The sequence below is a fragment of the Zalophus californianus genome, chromosome 12 (genome assembly GCF_009762305.2).
Source record: "Zalophus californianus isolate mZalCal1 chromosome 12, mZalCal1.pri.v2, whole genome shotgun sequence".
NCBI classification, from domain to species: domain Eukaryota; kingdom Metazoa; phylum Chordata; class Mammalia; order Carnivora; family Otariidae; genus Zalophus; species Zalophus californianus.
In genome coordinates this window covers 57,549,459-57,573,335 of record NC_045606.1, presented here as the reverse complement: position 1 = coordinate 57,573,335, position 23,877 = coordinate 57,549,459, and the positions used below count along the sequence as shown (strand labels likewise).

Sequence of the window (23,877 nt, the reverse complement as noted above, 5' to 3'; positions counted from 1 at the left end):
TTTAAACAGTAGGTATTTTTTACTGTTTCTTGCAAAATTATTTTTGTTGTATTTAAAAATATAGGCTGTTTATGAACATCACGGTGATTTTAAAAGTAAGTCAAACATCTTTTCTAGGATTTATTGGGTGGCATTGTGTGTGTGTGTGTGCACTTCCCACACACTTTATGTATGTGTTTGCATGAGAGAGAACACTGAAATAATCCTATGTCCAGAGGCTTTGAGTTCAAAGACAACTAACAGTTAGCCTAAAAGAGTACAATGAATAAATATATAGTTTGTACAATAGATGTGTTTTTTCAAAGTTATACATAAACTGAACTTTGTAGTATCATAATTTAAATGTACTAGAGAAGTATCACTATTTCAAGATGGTGTGGAGTAGCCTTGGTGACTGCAGCCTCTAAGTAATTTTTATGGTTAAAAGAATTTTGAAATTTATTTTTCTTAACTGTTGGCAAACATCTTTACTTCTCTAATGTGCCATATTTTTGACATGGACAGATTACCTATATTATTGAACTAGGATTGCTGTCTTTTTATTCACTCTACATAGAATGTGTTTCTTTCAGTAAGGCTAATTAGAACCAGTTGTCTTGTAAGATTTGGTGATGTGTATAATTCTTCTTTTAGCAAATTCAACTGACTAGCAAATTATTTTGCTTAATATCTGAAAAGTGATTAGATTTTAAGATTGCATTTTAAAAATGTGCAATATACCACATAAGACATTTTTGCATTACATTACAGATGTCACCCTAAATTTTCAAATGCTAGTCATCATTTTTAACCTATTAAATTCACTTTTTAACATTACATGTGAATGTATTACTATTAAGTATGGTTTAAAATGATCCGATTTGTAAAATTGCAATATCGGCTTTTAGTAATTTGAAGACCAGTTGTTGCATTAAAGTGGAATTTGGTTTGGAAAGGGACTATTGCTACAGATACTGAATTAGAAAATAAATTGGAAATGCTTTACTCCCTGGCTGTCATTCCCTCTCTTCTTCCCCTCACTACTGAGGTGTTTTTTTCTTTCTTTTTTTTTTTTTTAAAGGCCAGTGATCTTTTTTTGGTTCTGCTTTCTCTGTTTCATTCCTTAATGACGACTGGCTTCTATCCACTTCCCTGATACCTCAGCAAGATGAGCAAAATGACTGTAGCCTCCTAACTTCCATATTCAGTGAACAATTTCTAGTACTTCTCTTTCTTGGCCTTTCTGAAGCAACTGATATTACTGATATTACTCACCACTCATTCATTCCTCTCCCAAAAATCTGTACTCTTTGCTGATCTCCTGCTGTTTCTTCTCAGCCTTTCTGTGGCTTGCCCTCCGGAGGCATGAAAAGTGTAAGACTTAATAGCGTGTTGGGTATTCCTTATTAGACACAAGTAAGCAGATGTTGTACGTGTGAAGGAGTTATTCATGTTATCTTTAAAAAATAATTTCATTCAATATATTGGATTAGGAAATCATTTTTCTCTGTACTTTTTACTCTTAATTTGATGTGAATTTGCATTTTCTTTTCCTTCAAGTCATTTCAATTAAGGATGCATAGACTATCAGAATTGCAGTTACTTCATTAAGGAAATTTATGTTTGGTCTCTAAATAAAATTTAATATATTCCTAAAGAGGAATTTGTTATATTCATCTATTCATCTAATTCATCTAGCGCAGAACACTTTATTTTTAATATTGTCCATCAGTTTTCACTATGAAAATGCATCTTTCTTTCTATCCAAAGCTGTAAGTATGACGATATTTTTTTTTTGAGATTTTCTTCAAGTGTAGAACTTTGAAATACCATTAGCTGAGAACCTCTACTTCATATATAAGAATTCTCCAAATACTTCTGTACGTAAGATCCTCTTTTCCTGGCCAGAAAACTTCTATTTGCCTTGACTTAAAAAATTAATAACATGTGGCATGCTTTATGAATAGGCATTCTGGAATCAGCCAGAAGACTTTTCAAACCAAAAATAGGGATATATTTCCTGCCGAGTGTGAGCTCAATAAATCAGGTGACTGGAGCTGGGAAGGGGTCTTGGTGAGCCTATTTGTAAACTTTGGGTTTCTGAATGTTAATTTTAAGCTTCCTTTTGAAAAGGCCAGTGTTTGTAGAGCTTATCCTGTCAGCAATATCCTGTGTCAATTGTCAGGTCATGTTTAACGTGTGGAGATGTATTAATCTGCCATAGCTAGCACTGTGAGGGACTGGGATAAATAGAGGGCTCAGCAGATGAAGAGGGATTAACTGTGTAGATTGAGCAAACTCTTCAATCACTGAACCAGTGATTTTACAAAGGATTAGCTGCTGCTTTTACAAATATTGATTACTGATTTGCTACTCAGAATGGAAATGACATAACGTGTGCAGTTGCTGTGCGGTGTGCTGTGTGAAATGTACATCATTCATATTAATGGATTTGTCATAGGCATTACAGAAACTGACAGATTTATTATAGCAGCAGTTGCTAGAACTGTTATGGTTAAGGTTGTGTCAGCATATCTATTAAAACTTCAGGATTTTAGGAGTTTATAGGATAGCCATAAAATTCATTTTCCAGGTGGAATTTGGAATACCAGTTATAGCCTGGCACAATTATTTTTGTGCATATTTTTACATGAATCAGTTTGAAGACACTGAAGTTGAACAGAACACAAAATACATTATTGTGTTATTTTTGTAATATCAAAAAACTTAGATTATTTCATTTTGGAAAAAAATTTAAATTCATTATAAATGCTTGTTTTCCAACCAAGAACATGCTTAGTACATGTGGACTTCTGAAAATCCATCAGTATTTTTCCCAGAACAGAGTTTGTCTTGAAGCCTTTGTTTTGTTACATTTCTATAATCAATTTGAGATTTTTAGGAAAAACACAAATATCTGGGTAATTAACAATCAATGAGTATTTTGTTTCACGTAAGTGACTTTTTACGCTAAAAATCAGTAGTAAGAATTAGAATGATCTAATATCAGAGAATATATCTTCCTTCAATCTTGTTTTCTTTTTTTTTTTTAAAGATTTTTAAAATTTATTTGAGAGAGAGAGAGGTAGCGAGAGAGAGCACAAGCAGGGGGAGAGTGACCTGAGCCGAAGGCAGATGCTTAACCAGCTGATCCACGCAGGCACCCCTCATTTAATCTTTTTTAATAAATCTGTTTTCTTGCAAATGTTTCCTTATGTCCCAATGGGAAGACTTTTCAGAGTTGAGTTAGATCTTGAGGGGTGAGCTGGAAGCTATCTAGGCAGTGAGGATGGCCAGGCATGGTATAGAGAAGAAAACTGAGGGGTAGCACATTCTAGGCATTGGGAAAGCTTGTATGGATACATGAGAGTTGGCCTATTTGAAGAAAAGCCAGGTATGTGAACGTTCTCAAAGTGTAATACCTTCATATGAGTTGAGAGGATTGTTTTCAAGCTGTATTATTTTATCATAAAACTACACATATTGATGAAACTGAATCTTTTAGTTTAGTGGTTAAAGCTTTTCTAGCTGTGATTTAAATAATATAAATTGATTTAATTTAAATTACTTAAAAACCTGTACACATTCTTTTTTTCTTTTTCACTTAAAAAATTCTATTGTGTAAATGTATAAATATAATACATGCTTGTATTACAAAAATCCCTAGAAGTAAGAACTATTAATTGTTCTGGATATGTCCTTCTAGACATTTTTTCCTGAATTGTACAAATGTGTGTGTGCAGAATATCAGATCAGATTTTTTGAAATTAAAAATGGGCTATCACTCTACATATTATTTTATACCTTATGTTTTTTACTTATCATGATCATCTTTCTATGTTAGTCCATACCTTTTCACATTAATACACATAGATCTACACATGCATATTTAAACAGCAAGCATTATTTAAAATGGTTTCATTACGTCTATCTTGCTGGACATGTTCCATTTTTCTATCACAAATTGTGTTTTAGTATCTATTCTGGCAAATACACTGTTAATGAACCTGTGCTTGATTTTTGTAGGATAGATTCTTGGGAGTTGAATTCTTAGGATATTGTCAAATTCTCATGCACAGAACTGTAGGAAGTTAACATTCCCAAAAGTAATGCATGAGAGTATCATCTCTTCCCTTCCTCCCCACTGTTTGGTGTTATTAATCTTTTTAGTTTTCATGTCTCACAGAGTTAAAAAGCAGTATCCTGTTTTACTTTGTTTTTTTTAGTTTTTAGTGAAGTTTGTTTATTCATTCAGCAAAATTTAATGAGCACTTACTGTGTGTCCAGGCACTTATTTGGTGCTGGGGATACACAGTGGACGAGACAGTGTAGTCTCTGAGTTCATGGGACTTACATTCTAGTAAAGGTGAGGAGAGCTGGTGAAGAGACAGTAAATCAGTAAACACTATCTTTTCTCATGTTTATTGGCTTTTATACTTATTCTATGAATTGCCTAGTTTATATTCTTCACCTATTTTTCTGTTAAACTGTTTATCTTTTTCTTATTGATTTGTGAGAATTCATTGTCTATTGTGACGTGCTTGAAATATTTTTTGCTATTTACCCCTTGAAAAAAATCATCATTTGACAAATTAATGATTGTACTAATTCTTATCCGTGTATGGAATTTTAATACCATACCTGATTTCTAATGGTTGGTGAGAGATCATTGGACCAAGTGTCAAATTTCCATAATTTTCCATCCTGTGAGGAATTTAGAGGAGTTCTTTTTTTTTTTTTTTAAGTAGGTTCTATGCCCAACATGGGGCTAGAACTCTCAACCCCGAGATCAAGAGTTGCAGGTTCTACTGAGCCAGCCAGGCGCCCCAAGAGTTCTTTCTTTTCTCTAATTTAATGTATTTTGATATTCAAAAAAATACATTAAAACTTCCTTGCATGAGACTTGAGGATATCCAGATGAAGGGAACTTAATTGAATTCATTGATTTGTATAATAACTATTATCTCATTATTAGGAAGATAGATGTAACATTATGTATGTAGAAATTTTTTTTGTGGTGAGAATACACATCATGGTCTATTCATCCATGATTTAATTACAGGCTGATTTTGTAGAAAACGTGTAATGGAATATCTTATCATAAGAGCCTACCATATCTGCATTGATTTTGAATAAGTTGTATCATAGCATTTATTCATATGGAGTCGGAGTGGGATGTATATTTTTTGGATTTTAAGTCTTTTCCCATGTTTTTAAGAGGTCGTTGTGTTTCAGATAGTCATGAACAAACTACAGATCCCAAGTCAGACTGTTTTACAGCCTTACACGCCCCTGAGGTAACTACTGGCAGCCTCATTGCAGTGAAAGTCCACAGCCCACCCGCCCTAGGCTGGTGCTCAAGGTGGGTGGAGAGGCCGTCTGTTTTCACAGAGTCGCATCAGTTGTTGCGTGTTGCTAGCACACATTTTATTCAATGAGGTTCCTTCCCAGAGTTTTAATTTGACATTTTTAATTTGAGTCAAGAACTTAAACTTCAGTGGTGAAATTGTTCTGGTAATGACGACTCTTAACGGGAAGGAAAGGAGACCAGGGACAGCCGGGCTGGGCTCGGGATAATGCACACAGCGAGCAGATTCCTGGATTGCCTTATGACGTCTAACTCAGGGTAAATATCAGTTTCTATATTTGGCAGTCAATTTTTTTATATCATGGGTACTCATTTTTGAAAAATATGCTGAAATCATGTGCCTGAAAATGGGCACTTCTCATACTAATCCGTTCCAATTTCTTTTTCTCTTTTTTATTGTAATTCTTACTTTATGTTGGTTGTTACAAAGTTCAGGACTAAATTGGAGTGTTATTAAGGAGGCATTAGGGTGGGGAGGAGAAAGGAGGATGACCTCTTTGCCCTCAGTTGTGATGGCCCTTTCCTGCTCTCTTGCCTCTCTCTCTCGGTTTCCTCGTACGTTCTTTCTGCCCCTACTCCTCATCTGTGGGGTCCGCGCCAGCTATGGTGAAAGAGGTATTACATTTTTATAAAATTATTTTAATGACTCAGAAGTTAGATATTCTGTAAATAAAAATCACCCTCCTCATGGTCATTTATGTATCTGACATTTCCCTTCTGTTTTCAGCGTTATGCTGGTTGCAGAACTGTATTTTATTGACTTACTGACATTTTTTTGATTTTGCATTGAACATTATCTTAGAGCATATTTTTAAAAATCCTATAAGTATGAAATGAAGTTTTAAAAACATACCACTAAGAGCAATGTAGGCGTTTTACTTCAAAATTGTACTTCGGCATTTTATTTTATTTTTTTATTTTTAATTTTTTTTTAGATTTTTATTTATTTATTTGAGAGAGAGAGACAGATAGTGAAAGAGATAGTGAGAGAGAGCACAAGCAGGAGGAGAGGGAGAAGCAGGCTCCCTCCGAGCAGGGGGCCCGACACGAGGCCTGATCCCAGGACTGTGGGATCATGACCTGAGCCGAAGGCAGACGCTTAACCAACTCTGCCACCCAGGCGCCCCTGTGCTTCAGCCTTTTAAATAAGTACCCTTGGTGATGTTGATGCACACTTAAGTTTGAGAAGCACCATCTTATGATCACTTGCTCAAAGTCTAGTGAAAAAGACAAACTTATGAATCCATGATTTTAGCCTAATATCATGGGTGGTGCCACATGAATGTTTCCCTGGCCAGTCTCACATATGGCTGTTAACAGTTATTCCCCTCTGAAGCTAAGGATCATAAAGAGGATTAAGCATGTGATGTGCTTTTATTTTCAGACACTAGAAAAAAATGTGATATATCAACTCTTCTAATATTGAAGTTTTAATGTTTATTCTTTAGTAATTTACTCTGTTACACAGATAACAATGCTTTCTAATTCTTTCAATTACCCAGGTGTACATATTATTACCAGTTTATACTAAAAAGTAGATGGGCATTTTATCATTCTCAGTAACATGTTGCTCTGTGGATGTTTTGTTTATGTGAAGTAGGCATATACTTAAACTTTTTGCAAGCTAGTATTGTTCTGGCCCTGAGTTAGAACTTTTATGAGCAATTGCTGATTTGTTTTGTGTTAAGGTGATCTTCATCCAGACATATGTCCCTGTAAAGCTATTATACTTTATAAATTTACATATAAATTTATAAATAAGAGCATCTCAACATCATCCCCAGCTTGGGTGATTGTTAAGGGATATGGCTCAGAAGTAGTAACATAAAAGGGCTGTGCTGGTTTCTTGCAGGGAACATATCTTCTGCTTGGGATTTAATATTTACCAAAAGTTTGATGAAGACAAATAGTATTTTGGAAGGATTGTCTGAAAAATGTGCAAGGTGTCTATTCCTGTAGGTATTCTAGGTCTTATCCTTGAGTTTAACAAAGCTGTTTGGGAGCTGTATATTTGGGCTACCAGGTTTTGTGCTCTGTAGAATTGCTTTTAGTAAATTTTGCTTTGGTATTGTGCTGTTGGCTTGACATGAGTAATGGTATACAAAGCAGCCCTGTGAAACTTTTATTTTACTTACTGTAACAATGTTATTGAGGACATTGAAAACACATGGGAAAGATTTTTTTCTCATTTCAGTACCAGGAACCAGGAATAGTTGTTATATATTCCTCCCTGAGCAATGATCTATATTTATCTTATGGGTAATGAATTACATAATTTATTATTTCTTCTTTCATGTTGGTTGTTATAAAGCTTATAACAATTTTTGGCCCACTCCCACTAAATGTAAATAACTTTGTAGTTCCAACTTGTTTTATGTTCTACCCTGACTCCTAGTTTTGCCTTGATTGATTACTTTTATTTTTTAAAATTTAAAATAATGTCATTTATAGAAAAGTTTCAAGAATAATACAAATAATTCCTATTATATCCTTCATTTAGATTTCTTAAGTCATTAACTTACAAGGGAAAAACCCATAAGGCCAGCAGGAGATTTTTCAACAGAAACTTAGCATTAACATTTTTTAAATTCAGGTATTTGCTTTCTCTATGTATACACACAATTTTCTCCTATTTGTTTTAATTTCCATACCAAATGTATCTGTACAAATGCATGTAAGATGCTTTTTGGGGGGGGGTAATGAAGCAGTGTATTACTAAATGAACAATAATAATAGATAAGAATGTGTTAATTTCATACCTATATTGAAAAAAGAGACCTGTGGAAAGACCTGTTTCAGACAGAAGGAGGATAAATTGTCTGTGTTTGTGAGAGAGAGAAAGAGTGAGAGGGAGAGAGAGAAAGGAAGGAAAAACATCCATGTGTTTTAAGAGGATACTTTAGCACTTTGGCAGAAGAAGTGAAATGCCAAAGGCTTTTTGATTTAAATAAAAATTAGAGAGTTTTCTTAAATAGAAATAGGTAATAAATACCTGCATGACGAATGTTTGGGAATGTATTTACTTTAGTAACCAAGCCCATTTTGGTAATCAAGTAATCAGAATAGGGTTGTAAGCAGAATGTTAATTCAGAATAATTTCATATTTGATAGTTTTCATACTAGATAATTTTCATTTATTTTAACCACCCCTCAGTAATATTCTTTTGGGAGATGGGAGTAGAATAACAATTGTTTATATATGTGTTCTCTTTCTTCAAGGTAAAACAAAAACATATGCCTTATTGTGTGATTTGGGAGACATTCTAACTCTGCATACTCCTATTTCAGACACTTAAGATATGATCTTATATTATTAATGGTTCTATTTTTTATACACAAAATAGGAAAAATAAATGAATAAAAATGAACTTAGAATATTGCAAATTAGAAAAATGTTCATATTCTGAAAATAATTGTAAAAATTTATACTTTAAAGCTCACAACATAAATCAGGTTGCAAAAAAAGTTGTCCTACAACCTATGGGAAAGTAAAACATAGTTGAATTGAAAGGAGCTAAAAATTTCAGTCTAAATTATATTCATTTCTTATTTTATTCTAATTTGCTAAAGGAAACTTCATGCAAAAAGAGCCTCCTTTTCCTTCCATAAATATCTGTTTTCCCTTTACTGATTTGTTGCATGTTTGTGTGTGTGTGTGTTTAAACCAAAATGGAAGTCTTTTGAAAGACATGTTTAGGAAGCAAAATTGACTTCACTAAAATCTTGTAGAAAGTGAAACAAACATCCTAGAATTTTAAATTTTAAATTAAATATTTTAAATATATCATTCTGTTAAGGAATTAATTTTAAATAATTGTGATTAATGCCACAGAGTAGTAATTCAATATTGTTGTCTTTTAGTTTCTGTAGATGACATTCACTTATTTCCTCAACGATAGTACATAGCATTTTGACAGTGGGCTTTGTTGGACAGATGTGGGGTCCTGGTTCCACCACTTACTGTGTGTGACCTTGATTTGCCATTGGTAACATGCAACTAATAATGCTTACTTCTTGGGGCTATGTGAGAGGGACATGAGATAATGACTTGTATCATGTTTAACCTGTGGTAAAGGCTTAATAAATGTTAGCTGTTGCAGTTATTATTACCTTACTGAACCATGCTAATATTTGTTTATATATATTTGTTATTTAAATTATGATGCTTTTAAAAAAGAATGCTTAGAACTTATAGTCTAGGGATATGAAAAGGTTGTGTTTCATACAGAGGTAGTACAGGTAGGGAAGGAGGAAGACCAATTATTGGTTATTCATTAAATTTTATACATGAGTTATTTGACTTTACTTTTAAAATGCTTTCAACAAATTTCAATAGGTTGAGTTTATTTTTACTGGCTACCTATCTTAGATAATATTTAGAAAAGGGCCTGGCACATAATATACACTAATAAATATTTATTTAATAAATGAATTAAGTGTTCCTTTTCATTTATACTAATTTTTACTATGTACAGTACCACCAAATATTTTTTTCATGCATCAGATTTTTTTTTTTTTTTTTGTCAAATATCTATAGCTGGAAAGGAATTTGCATTGTTAAAAGGTGCTTGGCTTTCAGGGTTTATTGTAGTTGTTTATTTTTTCAGCTTTCTTGTTTTCTTATGTATGGAACACTGGACTTGGCAAATTTGAATTGCCATAGTAATAATAGGAACTCACATTTCTTAATCTTAAGTACTACCCTCCTAAATCCACACAGTAATTCTCCATTATTACTTACATTCAAGGATTTGAAAAGTAAAGTTAATGAAATTAAGTAACTTATTTACATCACAGAGCTAGTAGTCAAGCTGCAATTTGAATCCAAGACCCAGGGTTTTAACCACAATTCTAAGATGCAGAATCAGATTGGGGGCACCTTTTTGTGTTAAAGATGAACATTAAAATTCAGTTCATACTTGTATATGTTTTATATTATTTAGAGTATCTGTGAAAATTGGGTATATTTAGATTTTATTTATTTATTTTTTAAAGATTTTACTTATTTGAGAGAGAGAGTGAGAGAGAGAGAGAGCACATGACGGGGGGAGGGTCAGAGGGAGAAGCAGACTCCCTGCTGAGCAGGGATCCCGATGCGGGACTCAATCCCGGGACTCCAGGATCATGACCTGAGCCGAAGGCAGTCGCTTAACCAGCTGAGCCACCCAGGCGCCCTAGAATTTTATTTTTAACTGAAGTAAAAAGTATTTCCATTTTAAGCTTGTATCCATTTTCTCAAAATATTTGTGTATCACGGACTTTATAAAAAGGTGTTTTTTTTCTAAATTTAATTTTTTTCTTGTGACAGAAAAGATGATTAAGATAGAGGCAGACACACACACACACACACACACACACACACACACACAAAACCAGTAGCCAATTGGTATGTATAATCAGGGATGCAGTCGACACTATAACAGCCCCCCCCAAAAAGTCCACATTCTTATTTTTGGAGCCTGTGAATATGTTGTTACCTGGCAAGGGGGAATTAAGGTTGCAGGTGGAATAAGGTTGCCAGTCAGCTGACCTTAACATAAGGAGATTATCCAGGTGAGCCCAAAGTAAATACAAGAATCCTCAAGAAGGAGGCAAAAGAATCAGAACCAGAGAGGGCATTGTGAGAAAGACTCAGCTGGCCATTGCTGGCTTTGAAGATGGAAGGGGGACAATAGCCAGTGAAATAGGTCAGACATTGGGAGCTGGAAAGGCAAGGAAATAGATTCTTCCTTAGAGCCTCCAGGAGGAACACAGCCCTGCTGACATCTTGATTTTGGCCCAGGGAGATGCTTTTTGGACTTCTGACTTCTAGAACTATGAGATAATAAATTTGCTTTGTTTTAAGCCACTAAAACAAACCAAACCAAACCAAAAAACAAAAACAATATAGGCAGACACAGAGAAGTTACTCTATATAGGAGATAAAATTTGATTTAAAATCTTTCTGTGAAATATGGAATGCCTGGCTGGCTCAGTCCCTCGAGCATAAGACGCTTGATCTAGTTTGAGCCCCATCTTGGGTGTAGAGATTACTTAAAAAATAAAAAATAAAAAACCAATCATATGAAATAGTTACCATCTCTATTTAAAAGAAATAAAATCTTTTATTTAATGATATATTATTAAAAACAGCCTTTACCAAAATATAAAAGCATTAAGGGTGCCCATATAAATACTATATGAAATAGTCTTGTTGCCAAGTGAAATGTCTCATATTGAACCTTATTTTTAAATGACTGATTCAACATATTGTTATGCTTTCATCCTTATAAATAGTTGAGGGAGTCTTGCAAGGGTTTCCACAAATCAGTAACTCTGGAATTTTTAGATAAAACATTTTTTAATTCCATTAGAAATAATTTTTTAAAATAATTTTAATATATTATAAAAATGTGGTATGTCATGGTCTAAAAAATTAGTCCAAAGAATCAAAAATCTTAAAGAGCTTTTCTTTCCATCTAATTTTATGAGCTAGGAACAGTACTCCTATATTAAAAATTTATCTAAAAAAGCAGTCTTCAGACATGTACTTAGGTAGTTCAAATTTTGATTTGTAATCCAAAGTAAAAGAAGCACCTTTTTTTTTAATGTAAGTAACATTTTTTATTAAGACTTCCTGTAAAAATTATTTTAGAACTTAATCAGCTAAATTTAAAATTCAATACATATTCAATTTTACCCAATCCAGATAATTAAAAGAAGCACTTTTTAAGTGAATGGTAAGGATAGTATAATTCTATGGATAATATAATCCACATACTTTTAAAAAAAATTTTTATTGTTATGTTAATCACCATATATTACATCATTAGTTTTTGATGTAGTGTTCCATGATTCATTGTTTGTGCATAACACCCAGTGCTCCATGCAGAACATGCCCTCTTTAATACCCATCACCAGGCTAACCCATCCCCCCACCCCCCTCCCCTCTAGAACCCTCAGTTTGTTTTTCAGAATCCATCGTCTCTCATGGTTCATCTCCCCCTCCGATTTCCCCCCCTTCATTCTTCCCCTCCTGCTATCTTCTTTTTTTTTTCTTAACATATATTGCATTATTTGTTTCAGAGGTACAGATCTGTGATTCAACAGTCTTGCACAATTCACAGCACTCGCCATAGCACATACCCTCCCCAATGTCTATCACCCAGCCACCCCATCCCTCCCACCCCCCACCACTCCAGCAACCCTCAGTTTGTTTCCTGAGATTAAGAATTCCTCATATCATTGAGGTCATATGATACATGTCTTTCTCTGATTATTTCACTCAGCATAACACCTTCCAGTTCCATCCACGTCGTTGCAAATGGCAAGCTCTCATTCCTTTTGATGGCTGCATACTATTCCATTGTGTATATATACCACATCTTCTTTATCCATTCATGTGTCGATGGACATCTTGGCTCTTTCCACAGTTTGGCTATTGTGGACATTGCTGCTATAAACAGCGGGGTGCACGTACCCCTTTGGATCCCTACTTTTGTATCTTTGTAATCCACATACTTTTGTTCTATGGCATTTTGACTATTATTTTAGTGGATATTGATGAACATACTTGATTTCAGATTTTTCTTAATTCTGATTCTTAATTATTCCCTTAATTATTCTATGATTGCCATTTGAATTTTACATATTTTGGTAGATTTCTAAGATAATTAGTAGAAGCCACAGTTACATATATATATATGTATATATATGGTTATATATATACATATATATATATATAAAAACATATATATATATATGGTTTTTTTATATGTATATGTTTTTTGATATAAAATAGAAGCTTTTGATTGGACTCAAGAACCTTAGGTATCTTTTGGGTCATATTCATGAAGCATTTCCTGCATGAATATAGCTGTTGTCTTCTTTGGTTTCAGATAGACCTATTGAAGACATGGTGGAACTCTCATGAGGCTATTGGAATTTCCATTTCAAGAAGTAGAGTTAATAAAGGCAAACTCGAATTACCCTAATGGTTATTCAGTTTTTGCTTGGTGGCTTTCATAGTGACTTGCCATTCTGCAAAGGAGCAGAGAGACCAACAGATGGTAAACCTGTGAATTGCAACCTCTGCTTTTGCCCCCAGTGTCATCACATGAGTCACTGTATCAGTCTTTAAAGCCTTGTCCCCAAGGCTTCATTGCCCTGGGAATTCTGTGGTCCTACTAATAGGAAGCTGACCATTTTTGTGTCTAAGCATGATATGAGCCTATTTTTTTTTTAAAAAAGGAAATGTCATATTAGCCTTAGAGATCACTAGAACTTGCAAATCATTGGTCAGTACTTTCTGAAAAGAGTAATAATGGGAAGTGAGAAAATAAGCTCTGTGAAAGGAGTATGCTAAGCTAACATCATTAGCAATCTTTTAGTTACTGTAGTGATTAGTTTCTTAAAGGTTATTGTTGTTTGATATATCCATTGAATACATAATAATTTTTGCCAGTAAAAAAAAAACAAAAAAGATTTGAAATTCCAAATTTTCCATGTGGAGGGGAGAATTATTAGGATATGGAAAATATTTAATTTATATATTTCTTTCACAGATCTTCCAGGCCAAGATTCTAGCTAGGAATCAACCTTTGAAAGGACAGAAAACAATTCTTTGCTAGATCTAAAGGGAGTTATCAGTTGCTCTACCAAAAATATGTTGTGTACAGATTCCATATTTGATATCTTTGAAAACTGAATCCGTCTTAGATCTTGGCCATTTGTTACTGAAAGTACAGGAGAAACAGGAATGTGGCTATGTTTCATGGAATCCTAGGATTGAGAGGGCCTTAGAAATGAAGTTTTTCATGTTTTAGAAGAGGAAACTGATACCCAAAGAGGCTTAGTGACCTAAGGAAAGTCACAGATTTGCAGTGCTGGGATGTCATCACAGACCTCTGTAACCTATACCATGCATCTTAAAGTCAGTATCAGTGTAAAACTCATTGTCTAGGTATCTGTTATAGCACAAAACCATTTTATTTAATATTTATATCCCAGTTAAGTTTAGGTTTCTCTGCCTTGCTAGGACACAGTCTTTTTGTTTTGTTTTGTTTTGTTTTAGTTTCCAGGTATACTAGTGAATTTTTGTACTTAAAATTTTTTAGAATAAGGAAAAAAAAAGTGTCTGCAACTCTGTGTGTTTGTATCTATTATATATTCTCTAGAAACAGAGAAAATGACATCTAACTTTGTTTGTGCAAATGTTAAGTAAAATGTAATTAAATTGTACTTGTGGAATAATGAGTTCTGAGCCAGTAATAGCTCTGGGAACTGAAGCTCATTTATAGACTGTTTCCTAAAGCTAAGTACTCAATGTACCCTTTAGGCAGCCAGAAATGTCTACAAGATACTGGACATCATCTGGAAAGACACAGGAAACAAAACAGAAAGCATTTCCTACCTTTATACAGAATTATAATGCATGGAATACTGACATATGTACAAAATATTAAATACAAAATATTGTAATAAAATATTTTATGTAAAAAATTTTTACCTTTGTATGGATCAAGTTTATTCTGAAAAAAGACACATGGATACATTTGCTGAACAACTAGTCAAATGTTTATATTAGCTCTCCCTAAAATTTTTATATACATTTCGAAATCAGTGCACTATTTAAAATATATTTTAATGATATTGTTTTGTTTATTGGGTAAGATTGGTCTACCATGGAACTGAAATTGGTGCTTTAATTCTAAAGTTTATTAAGGAAAAATATCTGTGATTTTATAATTACTGTGATTCCTATAATATTATTAAAAAGAAACTTACCTGGTAATTCTGTGATGAATTTGTATATAGTAAATTTATCAAAACACTTCTAAAAAATTATAAACTATATTGACGCTATTTCCATTGGGTATATTCCATAAAAATTTTCATTAGGTTGGTTGTTTTCACTTGTTAGAGTTCCAGTAAAATGCTGAGATAACTGTATTATAGTTCTAATGACATTTGTAAAAATATTGAACACTGGGAAATTAATGAATAATCTATTATTCATGACCATAAATATATGATTTCTAACTGGCTTGACTTTTGCCTTAATCTTTCAATTTTTTGTAGGTATCTAATATTTGTTTATGATAGATCTATTAGCTTTTTAAAAAAAATATTTATTTCTTTGAGAGAGAGAGAGCGCTTGCGCAAGTAGGGGAAAGGCCGGGGGAGAGGGACAAGCAGACTCTGCACTGAGCACAGAGCCCAACACTGGGCTCAATCGCAGGACCTCAATATCATGACCTGAGCCGAAATCAAGAGTTGGGCACTTAACTGACTGAGCCACCCAGGCATCCCTCTATTAGATCGTTTTACTTAATTTTGGACTCTGAAATGTCCTAGAAAAACCTAAAGCATTCAGTTGAACGTCTACAAGATTTCTCTGTATTTGCTGTGTACCCATAGAAACAAATTTTAGCATTTGATTTTTTGGGGAAAAAATCATTTTATGTTTTACTTGGAAGGAATAGAGATATGCAGGTTAAGAGTCAACAAGCATTAAAATACTTTAAGAGTTAATGTAAGTGGAAAGAAGCTTATGTGATTTATTTGAAATTCCTAACTTCTCTTTCAGGGATTTATAGCATTTATTGATAATAGTTTCCTGATCCTTTCCCTGGAGAATGTAGATCGTAAAGTATTGCCCTGTAGAGATAGATCATCTAGTTACATAATATTACTGTGTTTGGGGATTATAATATATTAAGATATAGGAATTCAGAACACTTTTTTTCTCTTGAGATTTCCAGGAGAGAGACAAGTTTATGGAATGGATCTGAAACAAAGCTAATAGACTTGAATTTAATTAATTTGGGTAACTGCAAGTACACTGAACCTAATGAGATCTGGTATTTGGTTTTTCTAAGATGGATTGCTCACTACTTTTTTTTCCTCCTCTACTTCACACAGGAAACCAGTTTCCTCCAATTGCAGCACAGGACCTTCCTTTTGTTTTAAAGGCTGGCTACCTTGAAAAACGCAGAAAAGGTAAACTGTAAGATTCTAATGAAAAATCTAAAAATGGCTTTACCCTTACGTAAAACATGTGTGCAGTATACATGTGGAGCCAGTATTCTCTTTAGGGGATTGAAGAGTTTTAAAACTGTAGGAAAATCTGATAACATTATCCCAACCACAAAATATAGTTTTTAGCTCTAAATAATTTTTGATAACGAAACATTTGGTCAGGTTTTTAGTTGCCAATCTTGGTTATTTGTAAATGATTCAGGAGCTGTTTCCTGCCTCTTAGAGGAAGGCTGCGGGCCATGACAGTATTCTCAAGGTTGGGATTTCTCACCCTTCTGCCACCCAGCTGAGCAGCAGGTTATCCTGCACCTGACCTGGCGCACACCATGTCTGCTGTGGTTCAGATCAAGCCTGCCATATTTTCTGCCATTTTTGTTATCCATTCAGTGTTCCTCTCCGTTGGCTATGATAATCAGGAGTTGACCATATGGTCTCACTCTTTCAGCACCAATATATAATGGAAATTAAATATGGAGGGAGGTGTTGTTATTATATGGGAAACAGAAAGCAGAAAGTATCTTCATTACCATTTTGCTTTTCTCACAGGTAGTCCCTTTGGGCCTTTCTATTTATATTCCATTTGCTTTCCTTGGTTTTCTTAGCTGAATTTTAAAGCTGAAAGAGATAATAGAAATAATCTAGGTCAACTCCTCGTGTCCCCCCAACCTCCCCGCCTTTTTATAACAGATAAGAAAATGAGACCCAGATGAATCTGTTGTCTCAAAACTATGTTGTCCCATGCCCTTTGGACAGTCCTGTCAGGAAACTGTGTTAGCCGCAAGTGTAGCGGTCCTGTCTCCTGATCACTTTATTCCTTTGAGCTTTGTTTTTGTTTGTCTCTTGGAGAAGAAGATACAAGTTAATTAGTCATAGAATTTTAGAGCTAACAGAAATCTTAGAAATCATGTCAACAAACGTTTCCTTTATAATAAGGAAATGGCATTACATTTATGCTGTATGTGTAATGTGTATTATCTAAACTGTTCCTTTTCCCCCTTTATTGTAGATCACAGCTTCCTGGGATTTGAATGGCAGAAACGCTGGTGTGCTCTTAGTAAAACAGTATTCTATTATTATGGAAGTGATAAAGGTAGTATTGGTATTAAGTCATATCAACTTCTGTTGGAGGGTTTTAGGGGCCATTTTATACCCCCATTTTAATAACAAAGTAAACTGAAGACAATGGGAGAAAGAGTAACTGAGAATTTTAATAATTATAGTCTGAGACTAATTTATAATTCTATTTCACTCTTTGCCAAATGCTCCAAATTCTAGAATGCCTTCAAAGTTAACACAATTGTGTTTTATTGAATTACGAAAGAGATGAAAATCTCTGTGGCTTTTCCATTTTAGGAAATATTTATCATCCAGGTTATTGTAGAATTTCTAGAAAAGTTAAGATCATTAGGGCTGTGAGAGTTCAGAAGGGAGGAAAAGGAATTTTATTCTTTCAAATATTTTTAAAAGAAAACTTCAGATAAAATGAAATCTGTGTGACACCTTGCTCAGCTTCTTTCACAGATTTAAGTAACAACAGCAAACACCTCTATAGAGATTCCTGTTCTAAGCACTTTGGTGACATTAACTGGTCTAATTACAACTCTGTGAGGGAGGTACTGTTATTAGCTCTATTTATTTTACTGTTTGGAAAACTGAGGACAGAGAGGTTAAGTAACTTGGTCAAGGTCACAGATCTGGTAAGTGGCAGATGTGGGATTTGAGCCTAGGCATAATGGTGGAGTCCATGCTCTAACCATTAATTTGGAAACAATAAGATACATTTTGCAACTTTACCTGCTAATTAATACATCTCTTACAGCCCACATAATTTTAAGCTCAGTATTTGAACAGATAAAGCCATAAAATATTGAAATTTAAAGAATGTAAGCTTTCTTAGTTTTGCTTTTTTCTAGGAAAAGCAGGTCAGAAGTTGAATATCATAAAGTAAAGGTAATATAGAAATAGCATTCATTTCCAGAAAGGACACTTAAGGAGAAAAAAGGCATAGAAGTCCAATATCACTGAATATCAGCTTTCCCGTGGAATTGTTTACTTATCAGCGTTGTTTGGAAATTTATGTTTCATTTGCTATCACTTGCAGTTTTTAGGCTTTTTCCTTATTATAAAACTATATAGATATGATTATTGTACACATTTCAGATAAATTTGAATTATGTAGGTGATGCTAGAAGTTGGGCTCACCTTTTGGCTAATGGAGTTAACAAATTAAGAATTAAGTGGCTAGTTTGCAGTCTGTCACTAACTTACAATATGTTCAAATGTAATAATGGCATCAGTGAAGTGTAAACTAGGAACAACTGTCATCAGGCAGCCTTCTTTCTTCTGCTAAGGGTAGGTAGGTGATTTTGTCAGAATATTTAAGCCTGAGTTTGGTTATGATTACCATAGGTCATAAACATACATTATTATGACAAATATAATTTGGTACACCATTGTGAATTGAGAGCACGATCTTACTTTTCCACAAAGAAATATCCTCTATTTCATAAGACTAGGGGAGGCAGGTTTCACATATTTGTGACTCTGGTTCAGTTAGGTTTCTCCTTTCTAATTTCTTTAAGCCTCAATGAATACTGTTTGTTTCATCTACTCCTAGTCCTCACTGATATATACCAACTGTTAGGTCAAAGATTAGCAAGAGTTTTCCCAAAACCTAAGGGATGTTTATAGTTATTTCAAATAAGTATATTTATTTCAGTAAATAAATTCTAGTTATTTTGTGGGGTTATTAGTTAAATTCCTATTTCTGTTCTTACTTGATGAGAACTTATGGTAAGAATGTTCTTTGTAATTTGTATTTTAATTATTTTGTGGTACATTTAACCACTTGTACCACCACCGCTTCTTAAAAGTTACTATTCTAGTGTTCTTTTTTTATGTAGATATTTGAGGATCTGGTGTATATTTCCATAAAACTTTTCCCTGTTACTCTGAAGTCTCCCTTGAGAGTTTAGGTTTGTTTTTAGTGGTTCTTTTGGCTGCTTCCTTTAGAATTTTTGGCCAGTTCTTCTTTTGGGGACTCAGAAAAAAAATCTGTCTTTGGACACTTTTTTAATTGCTTGTTTGGCATGATCCTAATTTCCTTCCTTTGTATCCTTTTCTTTCTAGGAAAATGTATGTGTCACACGAAACTTTTACTTTCTTTTGTGAAACCAGATAGCTGATTTGTACAGCCTGGTTTACGATAGATATATATGAACCATTTGGCTAAACTTTAGAGCTATTTAGATATATGAGAACTGTAATCCTCCAACTAAGTAGGATTTAGATAAATGGATTATAGAGGCACAGTAGGAGTTGATACCACTTACTCTAGGTTAAACTGTTCTTTGTTACTGTTTGACAGATGCATAGTTCACATTTTATCTTACTATATGTGCCAAAAAACGTTTGACCCATCAGGATAGTAATGGCTTAGAAAGAATAGTTCCAGCCTCTAGGGTAAATAATGCACTTACCTTTGTACCCATAAATAATATTTGTATTTATTATTCATGGTCATTTGTAGTCCTTAAGTAATATATATGTATATCTTTTATCACTTTATGAAATCACATCCATCCTTTTATCTCTTTCTTCTTCCTTCGACTGTCACAAATTCTAGTCATCAAACTTCTTAGATTTTAGCTATTCAGGGTGCCATCAAGGTAGTCATTCATTCACTCACTCATTTATTCATTTTTTTGTTGAATAAATATTTATTGGATACTTGGTAGATACTCGGCACTGGGGATTCAGAGATAATCCTGCCTTAGAGATACTCACAGTCGGGGAGAGGAAGAGGAAGTCCTGGGACTCGAGGAGGGGCCTGAGTAGGTAAACTGCTCATTTCAATGCAGTACAGTAAGTGATTTAAATATATCTTTGGCTAACAAGGGAGGGATGGCTAACTGCCTAGGGGACTTAGGGAATACTTCCTCATGGAGAGGACTCTTCATTGGGCCTTAGAGAATGAGTAGGAGTTTGTGATAGTATATGTGCTGCCAAAGTGAGCACAAGTAGGAGTTTGTGATAAAGAAGGATAAAATGGGCATTCCGGGCAGGGGAACAGTAGAGATTCTGAGCTGTAAAAGGCCTCAGATGATGCCAGAGTTGGAATCAAGTTAGAGCACAGAGTGAGTGAGGGAAGGGAGCCCACAGGTTTAAAGAAGTGGGTTTGAATCAGACTGACAAGAGCCTTATGAGAATAAGGGCCTTGCTGAGTATTTTATCTTAAACATGACCTTTAAGCATAGGGCTCTATGACCAGATTTGGGTTTTAGGAAGTAATCGTGATAGGATTGAGGAGGATGAATTGGAATGAATAGAGACTGGATCAACAGGATCATTTAGGAGGACACTAAACTAGGCTCGGCCAGAAAGGTCCTCACAGGGCTACTGAGAGTCATATTAAGGATTTTGTATTTTTTTGTTTGTATTTTTTCTATTTAACTTCTATATGATCTTGAATCAGGATTATGAACCTTATCTCTTCCCACTTTTAAGAGAGAAGTGGTTAGTTTGTAGTATCTCTCTTTTATTCCCACTCAGCAGGCTTTTTTGCCCCTACCTCCACTCCCCAATTAAAGAAAATTCTAGTTGCCATACAGTATGTAGCAGCTGCATGTAGCTTTGGTCTTATCAAGTCTTTTAAAATGTACATCAAAAGTTATTTATTATACCATGTAAATTGGTGCAGCCACTACGGAAAACAGTATGGAGGTTCCTCAAAAAACTAAAAGTAGAACTACCATATGATCCAGCAATCCAACTTTTGGGTGTTTATCTGCAGAAAATGAAAGCACTAACTTGAAAAGATATACTCACCACATATTCACAGCAGCATTATTTACAATAGCCAAGACATGGAAACAACCTAAGTGTCTATTGATAGATGAATGGATAAAGAAACTGTGATATATATGGTTTTGCTCATATGAGGAATATAAGAAACAGTACACAGGATCATAGGGGAAGGGAGGGAAAACTGAATGGGAAGAAATCAGGGAGACAAACCATGAGAGACTCTTGACTATGGGAAAGAAACTGAGGGTTGCTGGAGGGGAGGGGGGTGGGGGGATGAGGTAACTGGGTGATGGGCATTAAGGAGGGCATGTGATGTGATGAGCACTGGGTGTTAATATGCAATTGATGAATTACTGAACTCTACATCTGAAACTAATGTTATATATGTTGGCTAATTGAATTTAAATAAAAAAATAAAATAAGCTAGCATGGATGCCTGTCAAAAAAAAACGAACTGTGATGTGTGTGTGTGTGTATATATATATATGACATTTTTACATATGTATGTATATATATATATGACAAGTCAGGTTGGCTTGCAATGATGACACAGTTTGATTTAAAAATATATCTATAGATTGAAGATATGTATAGATTGAAGGTAGACACATTTCAAGTCAAACTGTGTACTGCTATATATCTACATAAATCTATAGATGGTAGATTTTCTTTGAACACATATGTGTCAGGTATTCTTTTTTTTATTATTATGTTATGTTAGTCACCATACATTTCATCATTAGTTTTTGATGTAGTGTTCCATGATTCATTGTTTGCGAATAACACCCAGTGCTCCATTCAGTACATGCCCTCTTTAATACCCATCAGTACATTGGCTCAGAGGAATGGGCACAGGGGACCCATAAAATGGGATGATATGTGGGAGCCAGCTCACTGGGGCAGTAGGTGAATGAGGGCTTGTGAAGGGAGGGGTCAGGTTGTTATGTGCCCCAGGCAGAAGTTTGTCCTTTCCTGTGTGTGAGAGACAGTGAATGTTTGTGAGCATGGGAGGTGAGCAGATGGAATGACAAACTCCGCTTGGATGTTGGAAAGATCATGTGGAGGGGCTCCTAGGTGGCTCAGTCAGTTGGGCATCTGCCTTTGGCTCAGGTCATGGTCCCGGCAAGCCCCGCATGAGGATCCCTGCTCAGTGGGGAGCCTGCTTCTCCCTCTGCACTGCAGATAATAAATACAATCTTAGATTTATTTAAGAAATAAATAAATAAAAAATAAAATAAAAATAAAAAAATAAATAAAAAAATAAATAAAATCTTAAAAAAAAAAAGATCATGTTGACAGTTGTCAGGAGAAGGTGAACTGGAGGCAAGATGTGTGCTGAAGCTGAGAGTCCAGAGAGGTTGTTTAACACCTTATGTACATGACGGAGCTGCGGTTTCTCGCACATGCTTTTAGCTCCTGTCATTTGCATAAATAGCAGGAGCTCCATTTTTTCTCTAATTATCATAGGAGGCTCCAAGAGGATCATATGTATAGGATAGTAAGATCCTCTTTGTGTAATGTTTATCTTAACAATAGCTCTCTGTTATGTTAGTCTAACAGACCATATCATAATGATCTGATTTTCGGTTGTAAAGGAAAATAGTAGGTATAGCCAAAAAGAGGAGAAACAGGGCTTTAAATTCCCATTCTACAAAAATGCCTGTAATTTATTTATTCCCCATTCACTGCTACCTCATGCTACCTTATTTTTTTAACCAAGTTTATACCTGTGGTTGAAAATATGTACAAACACCACTTGATTTTTATGCTTGCGGTGTACTTTTATTTTAAAGGGGGGAAAAAAAGGTTTTGGAAATACCTAAAATTTCCTGCTACCATACCATATGAGCCACACTGTTAATTCTCACTAAAGTGTTTCCCTTTGGACTCATAAATATTGCCTGTGTTTATTACTCAGAACCACTTGGGGCCCTCAAGTAACAAATATATATATATATAGCATATAGTATTTTTCACTTAAAATAGTAATAATTTGATATTTCCTCGCAGTATAACTCAAAATATCAGAAGTATATTTCAAGTGGCTGAATTAGCATTGGCATCTGTATTTCTGTGAGCTGTACAAACAAGGAAAAGTGTTCATATATCTTTACCTGAGGGCCTAAAGCAAGTTGTTAATCAGTTTGATGAAGTTTAATGGAAAGGTTTAGTATTAAGGGGCATATTTTCCTTTTTCCTACTAATAAGCATTAATACTTATGGAAATAACAAGAGTTATTCACTAAGGAGAAAGGCCTTCTTAAATATAAGAAGCAGATGTTGCCAAAAAAATTTTTTTAAAGATTTTATTTATTCATTTGAGAGAAAGAGTGAGCAAATGAGCAAGTGAGAGAGGGAGAGGGAGAAGCAGGCCTCCCGCTGAGCAGGGAGCCCTATGTGGGGCTCGATCCCAGGACCATTGGATCATGACCTGAACCCAAGGCAGACGCTTAACTGACTGAGCCACCCAGGCGCCCCTCAAGCATATTTTCTGAGAGCCAGTGAAAAAGAGAAAAAAGCAAGCGTATTTGTAAGAAAAATAGGACTGATTGGAAAAATAGGTGGCAATGGGGGGAGGGAGAGAATGTAGGGGTGGTTGAAGAAGAGAAAGGAAGAAATCAAGAATGATGCTCAGTTTTCTGGGTTGGAGCCTTCAGTTAATGGCGGTGCCATTGATTGAGATGGAGGACACGAAAAAGATCACA

The 23,877-nt window shown here is 34.6% G+C and overlaps 1 protein-coding gene across 2 annotated transcripts in view; it reads left to right on the top strand.

Annotated features, from left to right (window-relative positions):
• SKAP2 (src kinase associated phosphoprotein 2) overlaps positions 1–23,877 on the top strand; it is a 170,776-nt gene that overhangs the window by 80,297 nt on the left and 66,602 nt on the right. For both annotated transcript variants that reach the window (XM_027573528.1, XM_027573527.1), the window contains 2 exons: positions 16,250–16,327; positions 17,373–17,456. In XM_027573528.1, the coding sequence (XP_027429329.1) occupies positions 16,250–16,327; positions 17,373–17,456 (162 nt within the window). The remainder of the gene's footprint in view (positions 1–16,249; positions 16,328–17,372; positions 17,457–23,877) is intronic.